This window comes from Stegastes partitus, unplaced genomic scaffold, assembly GCF_000690725.1.
Source record: "Stegastes partitus isolate 25-593 unplaced genomic scaffold, Stegastes_partitus-1.0.2 Scaffold251, whole genome shotgun sequence".
NCBI lineage: Eukaryota > Metazoa > Chordata > Actinopteri > Pomacentridae > Stegastes > Stegastes partitus.
In genome coordinates, this window is record NW_007577982.1 from 234,246 (window position 1) to 256,193 (window position 21,948).

A 21,948-nucleotide genomic window follows, 5' to 3' on the forward strand; every position below is an offset into this window, starting at 1 on the left:
TGGGGGAGATCAGAGAGGATGGAGAGCTGGGGTGAGTGAAGAAGGGATAATGGGAATAGCCAAATGTTGATGAAAATATTCTCCTTTTCTTTTTAGCTTTGCGAGTACATTAGGCTAAGAATGCTCGAGGCCACTGTAGGCCTTTGATTATGTTAGATGATGAATGATGGTGATGCAATGAGAGCTGACTTTTTTTTCTGTCACGTCAACAGACTTCACACTGTCCACCTTTGCATTGGCTCTTTCGGGCACCATGTCCCTTTTATGACTTTACCTTCATTACTTTTTGCTATGAACATTGTAGAAGGATTGTTGGAAAATGTAGTGCAACTCACCAATGCAGTCACTGCTTATCACTAAAGATGATACCAAACTTAAGGTAATTAGAATGTTAACATCATTGATTTGGGCAAAGCTATCCAATTTTACGTCGTCTTCTAATTACCGTAATTTCCAGACTATAAGCTGCTACTTTTTTCACACGCTTTGAACACTGCGGCTTAAACAATGATGCGGCTAATTTATGGATTTTTAAGATTTTATTCGAAATTTGCCTCAAGATGAAAGTGGCATTGAGAGCGACAACGAAAGAGAGACTGAGGAAGTGTGTGACAAAGTCATTCTGAGGCTGTTTAATTCCGACACTGAAGAAGACGACTTTAGTGGTTTTAGTGCGCAGGAGGAAGAGGAAGATAGCGATCAATGACTTTTCCTGGAAGGAAAAAAGCATTTACAGTACATGTTTGTGTATGTTGCTGGTACGTATTTCATTCAAAGTTAAAAAAATCTTTCTGTGTAAATATCTCATGTTACAACGTGGACACCTGCGGCTTATAGACAAGTGTGGCCTATCTATGTACAATCTTTTTTTTCTTTTTAAAGTTAGTGGGTGTGGCCTATATTCAGGTGCGCTCAATAGTCCGAAAATTACGGTATTTTGTTTTTGTACCTGCACAGTTAAACAGTTATTTTAATTACTCTAATACAGGAAATGCAATGTGACTTAAATCGTCAGTTTTCCTCAGCGTGGATGATACCAAATATCTGTTGAGATGTTCTGTCGTTCTTCAGAGACTACTTTTTCTTAGCCGCTCTTTGCTAGAGGGATTGTCTTTTTGTCAGGTGACATATTTTGCCAGGTCATAGATTTTACTTTGTCTTGTTTAGAAATTCTTGTGTGGTTTTGGCAGTGTGCTTTGAATTGTGGGAGTCTGGGAATCATCTTGTCAGCCCGTATATTTGGTTTATCCACAGATATTCATGGTGCATCTATAAATGTCATCTGCCCAACACCTTTTGCATGAAGCCCTTTATAATCCCACTTCTACCTCTGTGCTCCACTGTCAGGACTATGCATTCACCGTGGTAGTCCTGGTCAGCTTCACACCAAACATGCTGGACTCCATCTGAGCAAATCAAATGCATCTTAATCTCATCTGATCAATGTGCTCCCAGCATTTATCAGGCTTCTTTTCATGATCTTTAGCAATGTGCAGCTTTGTGCTCAAGAGCAAACGAGGGTGTTTTTCTTGAATGCAGTCGATAGAGTCTGTCACTGTGTTCTGTCCTTCACACTGACCTGTCACAGAAACTCTGATTTCCATCTCTATCTGCTGTGCCAACTCTTGTTTTCAGAATTAGAGCACTGTCTGTGGCATCATTTTAGGAGTCGGGCCTCTGTGTCTCTGATTAGTGGTTCATTCATTCATACTGATTAGTGCTGCAAGACGGTTTCCATTGATTTTTAGTTGGTCACAATTCTCCTGTATCCTTCTCCATCTTTGTGAAATCTTGCAGATTTTTCAGACCGCCTGACAGTTTTTTTCCACGTGAAGCAAAGACACAGCCGAAAGGTCCAAAGAGTGAGTGAGTTCTGGTGTTCACAAGTCAGTCTATAACCATGTTCATGCAGTTAGACTGACTGGAAGTCACAGTTTACACAGTTTACTCAGAGGTTTATATAATTTGCTACTGTTTCTACTTTGGGGCCTGTATTTGCGATGTAGTCCCCCTAAAGTATTTATTTTTGAGTGTTCATAAGAGCTAATACTCCGCTTGTCAACTTAAAAATAGTGCAATTACTGAGAGGTGATGCAATTTTCAAACATTTTCCATTTAAATTGCACAGGGGTGTACTCGCCACTGTTTATACTGTATATTTGTGAGTAGAAAATGTGATCAGAATGAGGGTCTGAGGCATTAAAGAAGGTGTGTGGCATTGCATGGTTTCCTGGTTTTATAGCAGTCTTGAGTGGGCTTAAGAGAAGAGAAAATGGGGAATTGAGTAGATGGTTTAAAAAGAGGAGAGAGAGAGAAGAAGGCGGAGAAAATACAGAGAGAGAGGGGAGACCATCAGTGATATGGAGAGGGATGGTGATGTTGTTTCGCTGGGGTTTGCGCCACGGTTCAGGGAGGACCTCTGTCTCTGCCAGTGCCTCTTAATCCATCACACCTCCTGCGGCCCTGGATCCGACACACTCCAGCGTCTTCCCAACCCGCTGCCGAGTTCGCGCTCGGCTCTGTCATGCATGTGTGCCCACTGTTCCTGGCATTCGCTTATCCCTGTTTTCACTCTCTTTTTCTCACTCCGAGTGAGTGTCAGGGCTATCAGCAGTGCCTCGGGCGAAATGGACAGACACTGTTTTACAGCAGACATGTTTTCATACATGCTCCACATCTAGCCTTGTTCTTTCTCTCACGTCTGAGAGGCAGCTCCCTCCTTCCCTCTGCCTACTTTGCCTGCCAGTTTCACCTGCAGCAGCTCATATAGCTTCGATTTTCTTGCCATTCATTTCAGAGACACCTCCATGCCAATTCTTCTGCCAGCAATCCTGAATCTCTCATAACGAAAAGTTGGAATTACTTCTTTTACTTCTTGATCCATGTGCATGTGCTTATTTGACAGGATGTGCGCCTCCAGCCAGCTGTGTATGATTTCCAGAAATGAAGGGTCAGCCTCTGCACTTGATCAATCTTGCTCATCCCCCGCATGCATCCACACATGCTCCCTGTAAGCGTTTAATGGAATCTGACCTTATAATGAACAGGCTTCATTAACCCTCTGTCAGATTTCTCACCCGAGCTGGAGGGAAGAGGATGGTGCTGCCGATGGTGGGGGGTGTTAGAAGAGCACGGGGTTGACACTGAGCCGTGGAAAAGTGAGCTAGCATGTGGGCGTTTGATTTACGTTCAGAAATGCGTCACGCATACGTTCAAATCCGCAACACTCTGTCACTTAACCTCGGCTATCTGGCATGTTTTCAGTGTTTGTAGTGTGTCTCTCTAAACTCGGCAGTCCGTCTCTGTAGCTCACTGTTTTGCTCGCTGCCTGTTGTTGCACAAGGTGACCCTCTAAACACTCCAGGTCCCCCGCTGTGGCCGCAGCCTTTTCTGCTGCAGCCAAATCACGCAGCTCCACCCCCTGTCCACCTGGTGGCGGTGTCTCAGCACCGTGCCACCTGTTCTCCTCCTCCCAGCAGGAAGCGCTGCCCTCAGGGAGACTGTAGTGGGTGGCTCTGTGTATTTGATGTTTCCCTTTCATTTTGCAAGTTAAAGGGAATTTAGATGGAGACACGTTGTGTGTGTGTGAGTGTGTGAGTGTGCTTGCATGTAAAATGGGTTTTTGATTTTTTTTTTTCTCTTTTTATAATGAATTTATTTTCTGTCGTAGAGAGTAGCTGTAATGAATTCCAGAAGGCTTTCTGACTCTCTATTCTGTCACTCTTCACCTCCTATTTCACAGCAGGCCTGGTCGCCTGAAGTCCCTGCCATATGGCCATACTGAAGGATTTCTGAGATAAAGTTAAAGCTGTGGTAGGCATAAATCTGGAAAGGGCAAAAAATGTAAAGCATCGATATAGCCCTCCGCCTATAGCTGATATGCATGCACATCATGCGTGCACGCAACACAAGTTTGATCATACACATGAATGTTAATATGAAACTGAGCTGGCCATTTCCTTTTCACTACAGCCGTAAACTTTTAGCTACAGTTGGCAAACTGATAACTTCCAGCCTGGGTTGAGCAAATAGGGCCAGTCTATTTGATCACTTTGTTTTACTACTTTATTGCTCTGCCTGCGTGAGAATTAAACTAAATAATAATCCTAAAATACACAGTTTAAACTGTGTTAGCGACACGTAGCTGTAGCCACTGTGAAGTGCAAACCAACAGAGGTGATCAAGTTATTGCAATCAGCCATAAATTGCGTAGACAGGCCCATATTTCAGACGAACAAAGAGAGATCATGTAACAGTAGAGAACAAAAGTTTGTTGCGTCAACATGAATATGCTGAATGAAAGAGTTTTGGTGGTGCGATGAGAAGCGACAACACAGACCAGGGTCCCACATGAAGGTGGGAGATGAGGACGGGACCCTCAGGTGGAGATGAGGAGGAAGAGGGATACACGATGGGAGTAAAAGTGACAAAATTACAGTGAATTTAAAGAACGGGGTCTATTGCCTGACTGGTTTGGGGAAAGTCGGCAGTAGATCACTGGAGAACAGTGACATTGAAACTGAAAGTGAAGTGATTTTGACAGCATGGAAAAACGAAAGTGACACAAGAAACAGAGCATACAGGGCTTCCTTATGTGGAGGACGTGGCTCAGGTGCTAAAGCGGTTGTCCTCTAATCGCAAGGTTGGCAGTTCGATCCCTTGAGCAAGACACTGAACCCAAAGTTGTCGCCATTGGTGTATGAAAGTATAGGTGAATGAGAAAACATCGTGAAGCGCTTTGAGTGCCACTAAGGTAGAAAAGCTCTATGTAAGTGCAGACCATTTACTTTATTGAACACACAAGCTTCATTATAGCTGATATCCAAATGTTGTGTATGGTGCCCCGGAAAGGAAATAGATTGCCCGGTTCATGCCTCTGCTTTCACCACGTGAAGACTACTTTGCTATGAGCCAGCCTACAGTAAATGTTCTGCAGGGAAAAGCCAACAACAGTCATTTGTCCCATGCATGTTTTAATTCAGTGTGCACAAAGAGGAGGAGCCTTTCATAGATGGTCTGTTGTCAATGTGTTTATGAGTCAAGGCGAGAGCAGGGCACAGATCTACAGTGATTTTACTCATCCAACATTACAAAAAATAGAAAATCAATATGTCAGTGCTGATAGTGTGGCGAGCTACCAGATGTATGAGAAACACTGAGCTGATGCCATCAAAGTCTTCTTCAAATACTGTCAGACACTTCAGTGACTGTATCGACAATCGCTGGGTGTTGAAAAGGACTGGTTGGTACATTTTACTGTATTGCCCAACTCCAGTTGCAACACAGCCACTTATCACAAGCCTGCATTTCAAATCTATCTACACAACCTAACCAAACACAGCAACACAGGAAAATGACGTTAGCAGCTTACCTCTCCAGGAGAAGAGTGACAGACTCAGAATATATTAGTCACTGAACGTAATGCCAGTTCTGTTGGTACATTTCGCCGATATTGAGTTTACTGTCAGCCTCCCTTTTTGTTGAGTCTGTCTTCCTTTTCTAGGCTTGCTTCGCACTGTAGGTAGTTGCAGTCAGTGCTGTAACATCAACTTTTCTTGCAGGATTTTCTTCCAATGAATCAGGCTTTCCACCATCTGAAAGAACGTGCATCTACATTATGGTGCAGCCAATAAGAACAACGCCCTCCCTCTGAAAAGCAACTGGCCAAAGGCTCCTGTTTCAGGCTAGATTGCTGAAAGGTCAGACAGGAATTTTTGCAGTGACACCAAATATTTCCTGCCTCCACCAACTTTAACCACCTCATACAAATCCACTCAAGCATTTGTGTATAACAGGCTTTGAATCCTGTCAAACAGCTATCGTGATTGCTCATCTTTTACTGTAAAGTTTTCTTATGAACTGTTTGGATTATTACTTAAAGTCTTCAGAAAACCATACATTCACATGCAATGACCCCATAATTAGCAAACATTGCTTCTTAAAGATGCTCTTGTTTAAGGTTAGTTGATGTTTCAAAAGAATATATTCTGGAAGAGTGGGTTCTCCAATGCTGCTATGCATTAACAGTTACTATATTAAGGCCTCTGAGATAATTGATCGGCAGTGTCTACCCACAGACAGTTAAAAGACATAAAGTGAGAGTGTGAATTTAATTGAATTACCTTTCTACTCGACATGCATGTTAATATGCTGAGCATCTAACATTTTATCTTCAGCGCATTTGTATTCAGCTTGAAGCCTCAAGTGCAGCTGAGGCTTAATGGAAATGACAGTTGATCATAGTCTGACAGTATAGATCTGAGCCAAGCAAGGTGAGATTGAAATATTGTAACATACTCGCCACTGCAGAAAGCAGAAAACTTTTGGATTTACTGTGGGTAACAAGTCAAGTTAGCACTGTCGCCTCACAGCAACAAGGTCCAGGGTTTGGACTCCGGCCAGGACCTTTTAATGTACCGTTTGCATGTTCTTCAGTTTCTGTGAAGTTAATTCTCCAAAGTGCCCTCGTCCAAAGCACTGGTTATAAGCTGGAGTTGATCCCTAGGACCTGCACAGTGGCTGCCCACTGCTGCTAATACTTCAAATGGGTACAGAAAACGAATATCCCTCCAGGGCTCAATAAAGTTTTTTTTTTTTTCTTTTTTCTTTAAGTCTAAGACAAGTCAGTTTTATTAAACATGTCCAAAATCTAAATTTTGCACCTCTTATTTAGGCACCATCAATTCTGTGGATGTAAACTGTTGGCTTCTGTTTGGTGCCATCATCAAACCAAGCATTAGGATAAGATAAGATGAAATAAGATAAGCTTTTATTAATCCTACAGCAGGGAAAAACTTGCAAGAAGTAAATACAAAGCTACAGAAGTACTGTTGATATTGTGCAGATTCTTCCACATGTGGAAAGTCAGATATTGCACAGATTCCTCTGGATGTGGAAATTAAATATCTATGTATTGAAAAACAATGATATTGCACAGATTCTTCCAAGAGTAGAAAAACTGATATAAAAAATACTAATATTGCACAGATTTTATCGATATTGCACCGATTCTTCCATGAACAGAAAATACTGGTGTTTCTTTCCGAGAAATGAATGTAAACAATATTTATATTGCACAAGTCTGAATGTGTTTATGCTCTGAAATACGGAGCAAAAGTAGCAAAGTTGTCTCTTCATTTATTTTTATGGCACTTATTTGTTACTTTTTATTTCCCGACGCTATCAAGTGTTAATGTAAATGCCGACAAATGTTTAGATGAGGACCAGTAAGTGTGTTTGTTTTTGCAAAAGAGAAGTAAAAACAACAAGTTCAACAGCTGAACATATTGAACATCATCTAGCTAAATATGCATTGTCCTCACTGACAGACTTGCAGGTTGGGAAGCTCTGCACAAGTGACATCAGCCGCTGCTCAGATTGTCACAAGGACAGATGGAAAAACAAACGAAACAGAAATGCGTCCTCAAGTGTAAATATGCATTGTGAGCTGTTCACATTATCAGATTTGCAGATGGAGGTAGCATATGTGCAGAAATATATGCTATAGCGCCATGTAAAATTTACAGATGGTGTAAATATCACAGCATTATTACACCACGAGCTGAGTATCATGTATTGACTTAGTGTTGAACATGTGTTTGAGATGTATACAGTGGGGCTGCAACGGTCGACTTGGTATCTGGACAGCTGGCAGCCTCTGGCTCTCAGACTGACGGCGCAGGCAGATGCAGCATCACCTCGCTTAGCTCTTGTTTATGCAGAGGAAGTTGGATCTATCTGTCTTTTGGTTTGTCAGACTCTCTTCCTCGGCGTGTTGAGGTGTGTGACAGAGAGATGGAGGGAGATGGTGGCTGGACTGGCAGAGTGAGAGCAGACTGTCTCTCTGTAATGAATATAAATGGGCTCCAGGTCTCACTCTCCTCATCTGGCTTACCTCTCTGAAGGCAGGCGTGGGACTGGGGAGGGGGTGGGATAGAGTCGGCCCACCCTCCCTTTTCCACTCATATTTACTGCACTGTACATACAGACATTTATGTTCTTTCTTGCTGCTCTGTTTACTGCTGTGTGGGTTTTAACCCTGTGAACTCCAAACAGTTTCTAGGTGCTTTTTTTTTTTTGTGTGTGCTCCTGTCACATTTTTACTGCAATATAAAGTCCTGCTCCTCTATTAAATCAGCACAACCATGGCTTGAAGTAAAGAGAACTTAGAAATGCTTTCTGTGCAGTATGACACAGTTATAATTAGGGATGTCCCAATAAAGTTTTTTTGCCCTCGATCCAATCTGAGTCATTCATATTTAGTATCCGCCGAAACCCGGTCCCATTTTCCTGGATAATACACACTTGAAATATTGTAGATTAGGTATGGTACCTGATTTTGAGCATCTAACCGTTTGATACTGCAGTGACCAGAAGAGACAGGAAGTTCCAGATTGGCCAGTTAAGAGAACTGTTTGGTTAGTGAAAGGACACCAGATTAAGTCTTCTGTGAGGCTTAATCACCTCCGACCAGCACACGTTTTAAATCATCTGCTTTAGCAGCCAGTATCATGTGGCTGTGACACTACTAGCAACATCAATATATGACAATGTCAACTGATTAGGTACTGATTGCTGCTGCTTATTGCAAATAAAGTAAATTTCTCAAATTTACAACACATAAACAAACAAAGGATTCCTGCCGACACTGATCAGTTAAAAACTGTCTTGCTTGGCCCTGATCGCGATCTTTTTCTCCATCCATTATCTATACATCGCTTAATCCTCACTAGGGTCATGGGGGGCTGGAGCCTATCCCAGCTGACATAGGATGAAGGCAGGGGACACCCTGGACAGGTCACCAGTCTATCACAGGGCCACACTTAGATAGCCAAGCACACTCACATTCACACCTACGGACAATTATAATTACCAATTAACCTCAACATGTTTTTGGACTTGTGGGAGGAAGCCGGAGAACCCGGAGAGAACCCACGCTGCACGGGGATACTGGATGACAGTGGTGCATGCTTTAATTTGTATAAATAAAGTCATGGTCATGGTCACGGACAGTTATGCAATCGAATACAATTAGATAAGTGACAATAACTGCTATATCTGTGAAGCTTGTGCTGCTCACTCGTCGTTAAGACATAAAAATACACTCCATACTTCAGTTCAATACAACAACAACCCTTTAGAAACTGTAGTGCTGAATCTCAACAAGGACTGAGCATTTAGGTTCCACGTTGCGGTATTCACTGCACAACCTTTTGTGTACATGGCTGCAATATAATAAGCTGTTGTTTGGTCCTTTAGTTTGCTGTATTTTCTGGAGAAGAGATTAGGATGAATACAGAATCTGAACTCATTTGCCTGTCTTTCTGTATTCAAGCACTCTTATCCTCCCTCCTAATTTCCACTGCTTTTTATGCCACCTATGAAGTGCTGATGAAGCCCAAGTACCTGCAACAAATACTTCAACCCTTATCTGAAGCACAGCACCTCCATTACCTCCTTCCTTTGTCTTTTAATTGCCTTTGGGGGGGAACGCAGGCTTTGTGAATCTCTGCATGGCACACACTGTAATGTGACAATATTTATTTTCTCTACACCGAGTGCATTATCACCTATTAGTCATTCTTCCCATTCACGCTGTCATCATCAGATTCCCATGACAAATGAACTGTCTGAAGACATTTCTTCTGAGGAAGTCCTATGATTAGCACACATCTCCTTCATCTCTCAGAGTTGTTATTGCTGCTTTTCCTCCTGCCACTTTGCTCTTGATGTTTTGTCATGAAAAGAATGAGGGGGAAAAATACCCCTCCTTGGCTTTATTCTGGTTAAGTGTCATCTGGGTCTATTTAGAAAGCTGTGAGGCTGTTAGCAGGGCTGCCAGTGTTGTCATGTTTTCTTAAATTGATTCCCTGTGATTACTTGGCGGTCGTGGTGCTCTTTAAGGGACAGGATACAAGAAAAGCACTTGGTAAATTGTGCCGTGAGACAATGCCCGAATGATGACACACACGGAGAAACACACACGAGTGTAAAAAATTTGCGTATACGCCCTCACTCACTCATATGGACTATAATTAATTGCCAGGAAGTCTCAGGTAATTTAAATTGCAAATCAGTGCAGCCTTTTTCTCCCAACTTTTGTGATTAATATTTTATTGTTTTACTGAGCGAAAATGCCACCAGTGTTTTTCATCAGATACAAATAGCACAAAAGAAGAAAAAGGGGCCGCTGAATTGAGGAGGATCAGATGCAGGCGTTATCTCTAAACATTAATTAAGTCGTGTCTGGGTCTGGAGCTGTGGAGGTCCGGGTGTCGCCTCTTCTGCCTCCAATCGAATCACCAAGTGGGCCCTCTCACTTTCTCCCCCTCCTTCTGTCATTCTTGCTTCCTCCTTCTTGGTCCAACACTTTCTGCCAAGTTCTCTCAGGTCCCGAACCTCTCTTTCAATCAGACACTAATTAAGCGATGGAGTGGAAGGGTTTCTTTGGCAGGAGATCGGGAGGACGTGCAGGTTGAGCGAGAAAAGCCAGATCCCGAGACCTCGCGTATGAAATGTGTGGAGGGGAGCATGAAGAGATGAAACCAGAGGAAATGAGAGATTTAAACAGCAGAGAGACGAAGCTTTGAAACCAAACTGCTGCGTGTTCCTTTTCATTATATTTTTTTTTTTCTCCCAATAAGATTTTCAGTCCCATGAGGCTCCTCGTGAAGCAAAGGAACAAAAAAAAAAAAAAAAAAAAAAGAGACAGAAATAATGAGGAGGTTTCTCTTTGCCACAAACACAAAGTGAGAGGTGATGTGGCCGTTGCAGTGTAAATCTCAATCGTAGCGTTTCAGAATGAAAACATCCTGGAAGCAGGCGCTCATAAAAAAACAACTTTGACCTTCCTTAGTCAGCACTGCCTTTTTTGAAAGTGCTGCGCGACCTTGTGTGTGTGTTGTGAGCGCAGACTGGCAGCTTGAGATGAAAGTCTTAAGTCTTGCCCTTCACTTAGAGCCACGGCGGATGGGTGCAGCCTGGCTGGAATCAGATGGCTGGCGCAGCACTGTGCTCCTCTCAGAGCAAAACAAAGAGCGAAACCACGCGCAGATAAAGGAAGGCTTCCCTCAGTGAAGCACAGCGCACGCCGCTGCTGTGCTTTGAATGCCGAAGCCTCTTTTAAAAACAAATGAATTCCGAGCCCTTACTTCCTACTTACTGGGAAATACCGCTCAATTAGACTAACCATTCAATTAGGGGTTGCTTTGACACTCAGAAACACACAGACGCATGCACAAGGTCACAGATATTAATAGTAATGTGCCTCGCTAGTTTAAAGTCAGACTTATTTTAATGACTGTCTTTCTGTGTCCCTACAGGGTGCCTGTAGCTATTTTGGAGTCTGGACGTTGTGTTGCGCTGGATCCGTCTTTCTGCTGCTCTCCGTAGGCAGGTGTTCAAGAGGCGGTCAGCTTGACTGATTATTAGACCTTCCCTCCCTCCCGACGCCTCACCCCACACCTGGCTGGTGCTCCTGCCCCGCTCAGGTCCTCTCTGCATCAACGCTGGCAATGTCCAGAGTCCCAAGCCCCCCACCCCCGGCAGAAATGTCCAGCAGCCCCGTGGCTGAAAGCTGGTGTTACACTCAGGTGAGACATGCACGACGATGTTTAGCTCCATGATGTACTTTTATGCACATTTCTGACGTACCACACAAGAAAAAGCTAATGGAAACAGCACAAAAAACCTTTCCCAATTTTACAAAAAACGGTTTCTACCCCTGGTGAACATTTAACTCTCATGGCTGGTCAGCTGTTTCCACTTCTTTCATTGTTTTTATAAAACATGGCCGATACCAGCTGATAGAGCAGGGTGATATGGCCAAAAACATTTATCACTGTATAAATGAGAAAATTTGCGATAACGATGTAATTGGCACTAGACAAAATATTTCAAAACTGCACAACTTTATTGGTGCAAATTAAAAAAAGAACAATTTCTTTTCCATTTAACAAGCAGCTGCTTTTGATGTGCATTAAAGCTATAATGTACCAAAATCAATAGTGCATAAGTTGTAAATTGCTTGCTGACAGTTTGTTTAATCAAAATGCATTTCAAATGGAAGTGGGCTTACAAATCCTGAGCATAGCAATACATAGTATCCACAAAAGTAAAGTACAATTGCTTTGCAACTTAAAACTTTACTGAGTCAGTTTCTTTGGTCTCACCACCACGTCAGTTAAAGCAGATGCCTCCTCAAGTGCTTTTACAGCTTTGTTGTTGTCCGACAAGTGCTTTTGCTTCAAATGGTGAAACAAGTTTGTCGTGTTTCCTTCCTTCGCCACAACGCCACTGCTTGCAGGTTTCACAGAAAATGGTGCTCTGCTGTGTATCTGACGGGTGAAATCCAAACCAGTTCCACACCACGGAGGTTGCACCTTTTTTGCAAACCAATTCTAGTTCATCTGTGGAGGCAAATATTTGGATATCAAAATTGCTATACGTACACCACCACAATAAGCCCAGCCCTACCTTTCGGTCGATGCACTGCATTCGCCCTCCTCCTCGGTTGCTGCCATGCTTCTCATATTTCACTCAAATTTTATCGCGATATTTCAATTTCACATCATACCCTAACATTACATCGGTATTACCATGCAAGGTATGATATGGCCCAGCCCTACCAGCTGACAATCGAGAATAACTGACAGACATGCACAGGTGTATGCACGCACTCGAAACACACAAAAAAGTCAATCAGAAAGCCGAAGCTTAACAGTTTGAGCTACTAAACCACAGCAGAAGAGCTGGTGGAAAACAATGTGGACATAGTGTCTGAAAGATGCCACTTCTTTAAGTGTCATCCAGCTGTTTTTATAGAGGTGAACAGAAATGATTCTAACATTTATGCAACTGAAATAATCACGACCAGGTGATTATATCATCGAATCAGTTTATTTTGTTGTCGGTAATCAAACACCCAAGTACTACTAAGTACAAGCTAAGACACTGTTCGTTAGGACACTGTAGATTCTCCTGTGCTGATTTTATAAACTAACCCCAAAACTCTACAGTTGGGTTTGAAATGCTGACTGTCTTTATAAAAGTTGGAAAATTCCAATAGTCCTCAACTTAATATGCATAAAATGAACTAAATCTAAGCTTAAATTTGTGATATTTGATTTAAGTCATTTAATTCTATATGTCTGATTTCAGAATTCACAAAAATTAAACAGCGTGCCCTCACCAGATTTGGTCAAATTCAAAAATGATGCTACTCAACTGACACCAACAGTCACGTGAAAAACCTTCAGGAACTATTCAGCTGAACTGCAGGCTGTGTTTGACCGAGCAGATGGAGTCACGTATGGAAATAAATAAAAAATGAAAACAAAACAACGTTATTTCCCAGTGCTGGTAACACCTGTGGCTACTGCTAAATAATCAAAGATATTTAACTTCTTCGTTTGTTACACTTCAAAAAAGACATTTCTGAGTTCTCTGTACTTCTAGTCATGGTTGTGCTGTTTCCACAAAGATGCAGGACTTTACATTTCAGTAAAATATATTTTTGAGCCCAAAAATGCCCAAAAAGCAAAAAAAAAAAAAAAGAGAGAGAAACTGCTTGAGGGTCACAGAGTTAAAGTCTGTTTTCTAGGTCTTTGATACTACCTATAAATAAAAACATGTGTTAACCCTTTGTGGTACATTTGCAAAAATTCAATGATTTGCCCCACACGTCTTCAGACATGTTGGTTTTGGCTTAAGGCGACAAGCTTGAAAATGAAGAAGAGGGGGTTGTGGAGTTAGAAAGAAGGGGAGCTTACCAGATCTCGTTAGCCTGCTAACCTTTTTCTGCTTGAGGCTAGAAGCTCGAGGGTGCATTAGCGGTTACAAGTATAACACGCTCTGAATCTCCAGATGAACTGTTAGCTGTTGAGATGTACTGTAGGTAAAGTCGGCTTCTGATTTCGACAAGGAGAGAGGCGGTTTTAAAAAGAAAAACTGACGTCTAACAGTATTTGTATTAGTTGAATGTTAAAGTGGAGGAGTCATCCAGGTGTAAAGGTGAGATCAAGTATTGACTGATATCCTCCCTCACACTGCATCTGAATTCTGTTTTCCGCAGAATAAACCTGATGGTCCATTATTTTGTGTTTCATCACGACTTTTTGCACAATATTAAATGGAGCCGACAGCCAGTAAGAATATAAAGAATCATGCTTATTGGTGCCCACTTAATCGGAAAAGCTTCCTATTTTATGAGGCTTACTTTTCCGTAATGACCCTAATGGATATGAATCATGTTTGCATTTTTTCCAGTTACTGTGTTTTCCCGACTGTTTCAGCATTTCAAGTGTAATTTGTTTCCCATAGAAATTGGTGTCATTTTACATGTTTTCTTTGTTTAAAGGTTATCTGTACTGTGAAATTGTATTTGTTTGAGTCATTACGGCAGCAGGCCTCACTAGCTCAGACATCGCTCTCCTGTTAAGAGCCAAGGTAGATAAAGTATGTCATTGATGATGCCTGTTTTTTCATCTCCGCCATGTCCTTGCAAAATTGTTTTGCCTTTTTTTTTTTTTTTTTTTTTCCCCGTTGCCACTTTTACAATATCCTTTCTTCTTTCCCTTCGTTTGTTGTCGGTGTTTATTAAGATGAAAGGCAGTTTTGATGTGCGGTTTTGAAGTCCAGGCTGACCAAACTCCGCTTACGCATATAGAATAGATCTGGTTTCAGACCACCCTGGTTTTTTTTTTTTTTTCTTCCCCCTGTGCAGATCAAAGTGGTGAAGTTCTCCTACATGTGGACCATCAACAACTTCAGCTTCTGTCGTGAGGAGATGGGAGAGGTGATCAAAAGCTCCACGTTCTCCTCAGGAGCCAACGACAAACTCAAATGGTGAGTGAGGGCTGGTCGATTTAGCTGGTGGGTATTGAAAATGTTTAAGGAGAACATCCACTTGAACAGTTCTCGCAAGGATTTTTTTTTATCTTGTTCCGTATCTGAGAAATTACAAGAGATTTAATCTGTCAAAGTCAAGGTGTGGAGTATAAATGATCCAAAAAGACGGTTTTGCTTCAGTGATATTTTGTGCCTCCAGCTAATCTGTATGTGCAGTTATGTTTACCAGCACATCTGGTTGTGTCTTCACACTTTCAGATTCAGTGTGAATGATAAAACATATGATACATGCCGGGTTAAATGTACATTAAATAAATACACATTAGTGTAATATTTATAGTTTTCCAAAGACCCCTGCTGCTGAAAATCAAGTCTTACCTTGTTAACATGTGCATATGGTGTTTTTTTTTTTAATATGATAGAAGACGGATCATAAGTGAAATAATCAGTCAACTCCATGGCTGAGTATTTCCACCTTGAAGCTGCAGGATACTGAATGGTGAATACAGAAGTCTCAAAAACACTGATTCACACTTCTAAGGTTTCATACAGAACCAACCTAAAAAAAATCAATCCTGTTAACGTTCAGGGTGGAAGCTTTTGTATCATCATTCTCCTTTAGAATCAGCTTCCACTTCAAACATGTATAGCTGAATTGCAATTGTGTAGCTTAAAGTAGTTTTATAGTGTCTGAACAGTTGTAGATGAGCTGTTGTACTTGAGCTGTGGCAAATGGCAGAGGTGTAGAGGTACGTCTGAGCCATTTTACGGCAGGAAGGAATTCTTTTGCCTTTTAAAATATAACATGCAATGTACACTGGGTACAAATATTAGTTATTGGTCTTTCTTGATCAGCAATAATTGGTATTGATCTTGAACCTGGAAAGTCTGTATCTGTCAATCCTTACTAGAAGGGCTTTGTCAATCTGTCAAGGCACAGATTTAGAAGGAGCAGTACAATCTGAGTCTGCAGTGGTGTGCTCTGGAAGAAGCTGGTAGATTTAGGTGGAGCCTCTAGAACAGGGGTGTCGAATCCTGGTCCTCGAGGGCCGCAATCCTGCAAGTTTTAGATGTTTCCCTCTTCCAACACACCTGATTCAAATGATCAGGATCGTTATCAGGCTTCTGCAGAGCTTGATGATGAGCTGATCATTTGAATCAGGTGTGTTGGAAGAGGGAAACATCTAAAACATGCAGGATTGCGGCCCTCGAGGACCAGAGTTCGACACCCCTGCTCTAGAACCAACTGATATTCAACATACGAGATGTGTCAGAAAAGTTTCAGGACTGGTGTCACAAAAGATATATTTCAAATCCAAACTACAAGTTTTCCCTTTCAAAGTAATCCCCCTGGAGTCTAACACACTTTCCCAGCCTTCTCTGCCACATGGTCACACACTCCTGGAAGGATTCTTCCGGATCCCCCGTAGCTCCGTCGTCACAGCCATCTGATGTCATCTACGTCTTCAATACGGTCCCCTTGATGACCCCCTTGAGCCTGGGGAAGAGGAAGAAATCCCACGGAGCCAGGTGGGGTGAGTAAGGAGGTTGCTCCAGCACGGTGATGTTCTTCTCAACCAGGAACTGTTGGATGCTCAGGGCATTGTCAGCAGGCGTGTTGTCATGGTGAAGCAGCCACAACTTGCCACAACTCTCGCCTCTTCTCGCGCTCTGAACGAAGCAAATGCCGCAGGATCTCTTTGTAAACGTGCTGGTTGATCATCTGAAGGGGAAAACTCGTAGTTTGGGTTTGAAATATATCTTTTGTGACACCAGTCCTGGAACTTTTCTGACACACCGTGTATTTCTAGATATTGTTATTTGTGTCGTTATTGGTTTTGTTGATGAATTTCTGTTAAAATATGTCAACTTAAAAATATGCTACTTTGACTCCAGAGCAGCTGCCTAGCTGCCCTGTGATCTCGAGCAATGTCCTGCCCACATAATCTAACTGGTGAAGCGTCACGAGTATAACCCAGGCAACACTGAAGGAGAAACATGTGTAACACTTAACTGAACAAAGGCATTTCAAAGATTTTTTCTGTTGGAGTTTGTCAATTTTGACACCAAGATGTTCATTTTCACTGCAAATGTACATCATTTCCAAATTGATCTCTTTGATTACCAGTAATTATTAATAAAACAGATGGCTAAATAGACAAGTGCTTCTGCTTAGTGGATCCACGTACAGTAAACAGCTGTTGTACTGGTTATACGGTAAAGGCTAAGATACACGTCCAAGAATTTTATTTTCACAGAAGAGCTCGCAGAATGAAGGGGAACGTATTCAAAATCTCATGCAATAACATAGTGGCCATAGACATTCTGAGGGGGATGAAAATGATGACTATAGCCTTGGGTGAAATAACACACATCAGTGGGTCTGGGAGCGGTTTAAATTAGAAATATCATTTTATGGAAACCACATCGACGCGCGTTATTTTTGAATATAATTCCAGTGGTCCACTTACTCCTTTAAGTGCCTACTGTCTTTTGTATCTCATCTGAGTGAGCAATTCCGACTGTTCTTTTTGCAGCCGTCTGTAGCGGACCTCAGTCAGCGGTGTTATTGCCTGTTTCTCCAGAGCTCTCATAGATGCTTGTTGGAGAAATGAGTTCCAAAGTGCACTGCAGGTCAGCGCCGCGCAGGCAACACAGCAAAATGGCACACATTCGAATAACAATAAAAGACTAATGTCGGAGAATTAACAGGAACCTGACAGCAATTTAGGGAAGGTTATCTACTGTACCATATAGATGAAAGCAAACAGAAGCCCACCACGACAAATTCGGCATTACCGCACATTTGGTTACTGATTTTGCTCATGAGCGTTTAGTTTGTAAAGCTCCAGCACATAAAGATTGTTACTGCTTTTCATTAAATGTTTGTAAAATGTATTTGTCTCAAATGGCTTAGCAGAATTACGACCTCCAGATGCTTCACGTGTTAATTAACAGTCCATATGGCCATGGTGAAGTGTTTCATGTTACTGAAACTATAACAGGCTGTGCAACAAACTATCCATATGTTACAAACTCATTGTTCCTTTTGTGAGACATAAAGAGGCTGTGACTCAGCTGCAGCACTGATACACTGACCGCAGCAGATCTTAGTATAATATCCTATATAAAATCTATCTTATATCATTCTTTTTTAAAGAAAGAGGGCACATTTCTTACTGGAGCACTGGATCCACAGTAGATTTAAGATTCCCCCGTTTCATTTTAAGTTCAGGAAGGTTGTCTAGAAAGCTCAAAAACTGAGGTGGGTCTAATAATCAATGTTTCTTGTGATACCATATACTGTGGATACTTCAGCACGGATTTTGTGATACTCTCTGTTGTATTCTTTTTGTTTTTTTTCCATCACCAAAGGGAGGAACCACTGTGAGTTATTCTGATTTTGGCAGTTCAGCTTTCCGCATTGAAATATTGGCATGTTTATGTTGCCGTGTTAACAAAAAAAATTCAGATTCTTTGCTCTTTGGTTCAAAGTGTTACATCTCAACTGTGTATAAAACTCTGGAACGGATCATTTTTCATAATGAAGGGAATAAATAGAGCGTGGTTTTGATTCTAGCTGCATTTCCAGCTTCACTTCAGTCTCAAATGCATACTTTTAATCACTAGAGACCTGGAACTATATTATAGAATGTGTGTCTCATCAACTCCCAGATATTCCTCAAATTATTAGTGTTTAGAAATACACATGTATCAAAATCCAAGTAGTTCTGGACATTTTTTTTTTTTTTTACTCCTGTGATATTTTTGCTCACTGTGGGCTTATTTTTCACTGCAGTATTAAGACCTGCACTTAATTAGAAACAGCACAACCACGGATAGAAGTAAAGATAACTCAGAAATCTATTGTGCAGCATAACAAAGTTGCAAAATCATTTCAATTATTTATTTTACAGAATTTTACAAACACCTGGAATCAACATGTATATCATTTTTCTAACATGTGTTACCACCAACAAAAATACGACTCTACATGCAACTGTTAATATTTTAGTGCTTGCTTTTTGGATTTATTTCTATTCTTGCCTCTCAGTTTCTCAGTGTAAACACAGACTACAGTTCAGCCAAATGTATCTGAATTCCTGCCACGTCACCGTTGGTCACAGCTGAGTCACTAATCGCTTCACGGTTGTGCCGAGGAGCACAGAATTCTATTGTTTTTTTGTTTTTTTTACAGAATCTGAGTCGTGCAAGTAGTTTATTTTTAGCAGTTTTTCTTCTTTGATTAAATGACACATCACAGATGGGAAGCTCAAGGACCCTTGGAAGATTGAAAATATAACAGTTTTTTTTTCCTTCTATTTTTACAGTTTCTCACTATGATAAATTCTGTATTTTTTTAAAAAAAAAAAAGAAAAAAAGTGTAGATACAAAAGGATGGGATCAAGGCAAAAGACAATGTAGTAAGCTTTACTTTATGTTGATCTTGTTGCCTCACCGTTATGGACACCATGATATAGGAGTGTGTCTATTTGAGCAATGTGAGGATGCAGCAGGTGGGCTATAGGTTTAGTTCAGAGCATCATCTGTCTTTGATTTTGGAGTGCTTTGATGGCAAAAGTTCTCTAAATAAAGATGTTTTGCCTAATTCATGAAGCAGGTCATTTAGAAGCTGAACAAGAGCATGAGAATGACAGCACATATCAGACAAAGATAGTTATATGAATGTAAATATTAAATATAAACACTCTGACTAGTGGAACAGAAGCATTCAATCTTCCTTTAGCCTCATCTCTCTTTGTTTTTTTTCCCTTTTCTTTCTCTTAGGTGTTTGCGTGTGAATCCTAAAGGTCTGGATGAGGAGAGCAAAGACTATTTATCACTTTACCTACTCTTGGTTAGCTGCCCAAAGAGTGAAGTCCGTGCCAAGTTTAAGTTTTCTATCCTCAATGCCAAGGGAGAAGAGACCAAAGCCATGGGTAAGTCAGAGTCACCAGGCCCTAACCAAGCTTAACTGATAATCAAGTCAGTTTTATTTATATAGGCCTGTATCACAAGTGACAAATTAGCCCCGAGGGGCTTCACAATCCGTACAGCTTGCAAGACCATCTGTTCTTAAAGTCTGGATTTGTATAAGAAAAACTCTCCAACAGAAAACCCTTTAATCTTTAATGCCGTCAGATGACAAGCGTTTTAAAAACCGTCTTGGATGACACACATAAGGAAATACTTTACAGATGTTTTTTCTCTCTAATCTCAGACACGCACACTCTACAATACTGGAGCATAATGGCACTTCACAAACGCTACAGGAGATTCAGATTATCATGCAAGCAAGAGCAATGCACCACGTGATCTTATTGAGAGGCAGAAGTAAACTTAAAAGAGACTGTGGTGCAACAACTCGCTGTTATATAAATTTGCAGTGAGACAAAAAAGACAAAAGCTTAGCCAGTCAGGATGGGAGAATATTTGGGGAGATGCAGTCAACATTGGTTGTCGATTCTTCAGCGAGACCTTAAAGTGCAGCTAATGTTAACCTCAAGGGCTTGCTCATATCTTAACTAATTTGTTTGCTATTGTTGGGGCTGAGGCCCTGATGAGTCTGCGAGCTGGCTGGGATGTTTAAACATGGACAAGCAAACCTCCCACATTACAAGATCCCAGGCCAGATTCCTTTTTTCATTGCATTCAGGGGTGAAACAGGTGTAAATCAACCTGAAACTCACGAGCCTTGGCTTCAGTTATCTCAGGAAGAGCACCCGATGAGGGATTTCACTTCCGACGTATTTACAGTGCAGGCAGTCAAGATGATAAAATTATATCCCATAAACATATGAAGGGTTAGGACATCCTTCTTCCATGTGTTTCCAAACAGGAGGAGGCAACATTAATGCTAACCAGCACTTTGAAATGCATACCAAACTCTCATCCTTGATCTCCCGTAAATGCCCACAATTTAAATAATTCTCTAAGCTTGACATGGAAATAAATTAGCGTTCATAACTGAAAAAACTTCTTAAGCTGTTCTACACAGAAGTCAGCATTCAGCAGAAAACTGAGGATATCTCAAAGTTTGAGAGTTTCATAATGAAAAACTCCTGTCACACCTGTGTCTTTGGGGCACTGAAATTTGTAAATGCAGGAGGTGGGGAGTGTGTCTAATACTCCCAAGTGTGTCTAATAATGTGTGGTATTGATAGCCATATGGGCTTGTGTAATCACTGCCGGTTGGATTCATTTCTAGTAAATATATAATTCAAAGTAGCATGGGGCAATTTTGATTTTAATTAAAAAAGACCCAACCCTTTTAGAAGTCTTCGTCCGCCTCACTCTCAGTTGATGAATTGGAAATGAATGTGCCTCCAATTCCTGTTTTTTTTCCTTTAATTAGGTTATGTTATGGGGAGGAAAAGCAAACTTGTGTGGAATCGAATTAGTGAGGGCCAGATGTGACCGCTTCCTGGTTATCAGGCTTTCTGGCTGCCTCCCTCTTTCCCAGTGCCCTGCAGCATACTGTACAGGAAGCGTGGAGGAGGGAAGACGGGGCGGGTGGGAGGCAGGGAGAGCGAGACGAAGAGGTGGGAGGCGGAAGTGTGCCTGAATCAGAGGCGTATGCAGTGGAGCTGTGTACAACCCCCTGCGGTGCAGGTTGTGTAGAAAGGGAAATCATTTTTCCTGCTGAGAAACATTCCCTCATGTGAACTTTCATTCCCTCATTTGCTCACTTAGACACCTGTCTTCTCCTTTTCACACTCTCAAATTCATTTTCTTACTCTTTTATCTTTTTTTAATTCCATTTCTGTCCTAGCCCCGCTTAGCCAGCCTATTCAGTAGCACATGATGGTTTTGCTGCACCTCACTACCATTCCGCTGTAGGGGAAAAATAACTCTGGCTTGTTTGTGTTACTTTAAACTTGGGATGTCCTGATCAAGTTTTTTTTTTTTTGCTGCTGGTTCGATCTGAGTCATTTGTTATTTAGTATCTGCCAATACCTGATACAATTTTTCTTGATAAGACATACTTGAAGTATTGTGGACTAGCTGTAGTAGCTGACTGACTCTAACTGGTTAATACTGTAACGCCCAGAGGACGCAGGCACTAATGTGTTGGCAAGCAGAGAGCATTGTGGGAGTTTA

The 21,948-nt window shown here is 41.5% G+C and overlaps 1 protein-coding gene across 2 annotated transcripts in view; it reads left to right on the plus strand.

The window, feature by feature from the left end:
* Nucleotides 1-21,948, plus strand: part of spop (speckle type BTB/POZ protein) — a 124,643-nt gene that overhangs the window by 44,765 nt on the left and 57,930 nt on the right. For both annotated transcript variants that reach the window (XM_008281934.1, XM_008281935.1), the window contains exons 3-5: nucleotides 11,322-11,591; nucleotides 14,723-14,844; nucleotides 19,636-19,787. In XM_008281934.1, coding sequence (XP_008280156.1) covers nucleotides 11,514-11,591; nucleotides 14,723-14,844; nucleotides 19,636-19,787 — 352 coding nt within the window. In that variant the 5' untranslated portion in view covers nucleotides 11,322-11,513. The remainder of the gene's footprint in view (nucleotides 1-11,321; nucleotides 11,592-14,722; nucleotides 14,845-19,635; nucleotides 19,788-21,948) is intronic.